At 50.8% G+C, this 2,523-nt stretch overlaps 1 protein-coding gene across 2 annotated transcripts in view; it reads left to right on the top strand.

The window, feature by feature from the left end:
* The first annotated feature begins 301 nt into the window (after window positions 1-301).
* The window catches only part of Nudt9 (nudix hydrolase 9), a 19,403-nt gene continuing 17,181 nt past the window's right edge, over window positions 302-2,523 (top strand). Inside the window, exon 1 of one of the 2 annotated variants that reach the window (XM_029545203.1) lies at window positions 302-322. Coding sequence is in view for 1 of the 2 variants with exons in the window: in XM_021210802.1 (XP_021066461.1) it covers window positions 520-626 (107 nt within the window). In the remaining variant the exon portion in view is untranslated. Of the gene's footprint in view, window positions 323-347; window positions 627-2,523 lie in introns of those variants that run through there. The other variant, XM_021210802.1, reaches the window with a different exon arrangement.

Raw genomic sequence — 2,523 nt, forward strand, 5'->3', positions numbered from 1 at the left:
GACGCCCACATTTTGTTGCTCACAGGCGGTCTCTGAATCCGGTCTGCGGGCAAGTTTCAAAAAGCAAGTTACTCGGCTTCTGGAAACCAAGCCAAGGTGTTTCATGGATCGTCACGGACTCATGCTACATCTTCTCAAACCTCGCACGGCTCACGTGACTCCTCCGTCCCGCCCTCCGCTCCTGGAAGCACGTGGTCGCAGCGTCGGTCCCATCACGTCCCTGACCCTCCTTCCGCTCCGCCTCCGGGTTCTGGGTCCCCGCGGCCCGCCGCGCGCCGCGGCACCCAGTGCGCCTGCGCAGACGGAGAGGCCCGGCACACCGGTTAGTCTGCGGCGTGGCCGTAAAGCGCGGTCGCGCGTCGGGTACGTCGTGGTGGGGCCGCGGGCGCCGCCGGCCAGCGGCGCTGGGGGAGCGCGGCCGGGTCCTAGTGCCCGCTGGCTGCAGGTTCGGGGCTCGCGGCGGGGCTCCGGGCAAGGCCGGCCACCTCCGAACCCTCGCGGGCCGCGCGCCAGGCGCCGATGGCCGGCCGCTCCCTGGGGCAGGCGGTAGCCACCGTGTCGCTCTCGGTGGCCCTCGCGTCAGTGACTGTCCGGTCCTCGGGGTGCCGCGGCGTCCCAGCACCCAGGTACCCCGATTCTAGGACGGGCTGCGGCTTCGAGACCTGGGGTAGACCTGCGATCCCCTCCTTCCTTTTCCAAAGGTTATGTAGGCTGTGCTCGAGTACTGGATTTTGGGAAGCCAATAGCAAGGACCCTTCTCCATCTCTGACTTTTAAATTTGCCCATCCAGATAAGGCGCCAACGCGAATTCATAGATCACCAGAGTTTAAAGAGCGTTTATGGTGTGTGGCCCCGTGCTAGAGGTGATACCGAGTCCATATAATGGACTATACTGTTAATATATACTGTTAATCTGAGCAGCAGACAGTGTTCTGTGCGCTGCAAGGCGCTGATTATTGGCTTTTGGGTAGACTGGAGATTAAGTGTGCGCGCAAGTGCCTCGGTCCTGGGAACCTCGTTCTTTCTGTTCTCTCCTGGGCAAGGTGGCAGCAACTTTTTTAGTAACTTGGAAAGTTTGTAAGTCTGGTTCTGTTAAGTTCTCTGACACCAGTGTCTGTAGTAGTGTCTTCCTTAAAACACATACACCCACGCCTCGAACTTGACTTTTATCCAGGAGGCAAACTCCCCAAGCTTCAGTTCTGAAGAGGAAAGAGGTTAGTTCCCTCCCTGGTTCTTTGGTCTCCGTGTGAGACCGAATTTGGAATTTCTGTGGGCTCCCCAAACACGAGTGGCATCTTCCTTCACCTTATTGAAAATAGACTTACTTCTGCTGTGGTTTGTAGGCCCCGTGGTGTCGTCCGTTTTCTGCCTTCCTGACAGTGCTTAAAACCCCTCAATCAGTGTCCTCTCTCTGCTGGTGTGGATATACTTACTTTTTACACCTTCTTCAGTGGGGTTTGCTGAGGGAAGAGCTTCCTGCTCTCTGGAAGTCACTAACGGCATTTTTGTTGGTTGTTACCAGAACAGTGTAAAGCTCCTTGGTGATTGTTCTTTAGCACGATAGGGAAAGGAACACTTAAAGTAGTATGTCAGAACCGAAACTGCTTATTCCAAAGAAAAACCCGAAGCTAAGTCAACAAGTGTTTGTGGAGTGCCTGCTGATCTAGCACTTACTGTTAAATGGCTGACAAGACACTAAAGATGTGCAACTTCACGAGTTTTGTGACCATAGTTTTCTTTAGCGGTGTGGCCCCTCATCCACCGGTCACCTTCCACACCCATGACTATGTAGGTTGCACTAATTAGACTATCTAAAAAGGCTATCTCAGCAGTTAAGAGCTCTAGTGGACTGGAAGATGATCCCTGTTCATTCTTGGTTCCCAGGTCAGGTGTAAACTCCTGTTCCATTGCCAGCACTGCGCCCTCGTGCAGGACCCATGCACGAGCACACACATGTAATCAAAAATAAAATATAAAAATGTAGGAGAGCATGACTGATGGGGTGGGAAGTTGGGAGGCAGATACGATCAAAATACATTTATGTGCGTGTATTTACACGTATCTCCAGTGTGATACATCTATATGTATAGAATTCTCTAAGAATAAGTGAATAAAAATATATTAAGAACAATTTTGTGACTAACAATGGAGGGAAATCCAGGGCACAGTGGTTTTGTAGTTAGAATTTGTGATTTGTGTAGTTTCAAAGATCTTTACTAGTAAAAACTGGAAAGTCAGGTTTCCGTTTCTCAACAGGTTTTATCAGAGACATAAGTTTGTTCATGTGCTCACATGTAACATGTGTGACCTAAAAATTAACCAGAGGTGCAACAGGAAATATTAGACTTATTTCCAAAGCAAGGATTTGTGTCAGTCAGTTGAGTGGGCAGTATTGCCAGCGCTTAGGAGAGTGACTTGCAGGCGTACACTTATCTCTTATAAATTATAGTGTTGAAGATTTTCTTCAGTTCATAGCAGCATGCAGCTATTGGATTTCTTTCCTCTCCTCTCCTCTCCTCTCCT

This window comes from Mus pahari, chromosome 13 (assembly GCF_900095145.1).
Source record: "Mus pahari chromosome 13, PAHARI_EIJ_v1.1, whole genome shotgun sequence".
NCBI lineage: Eukaryota > Metazoa > Chordata > Mammalia > Rodentia > Muridae > Mus > Mus pahari.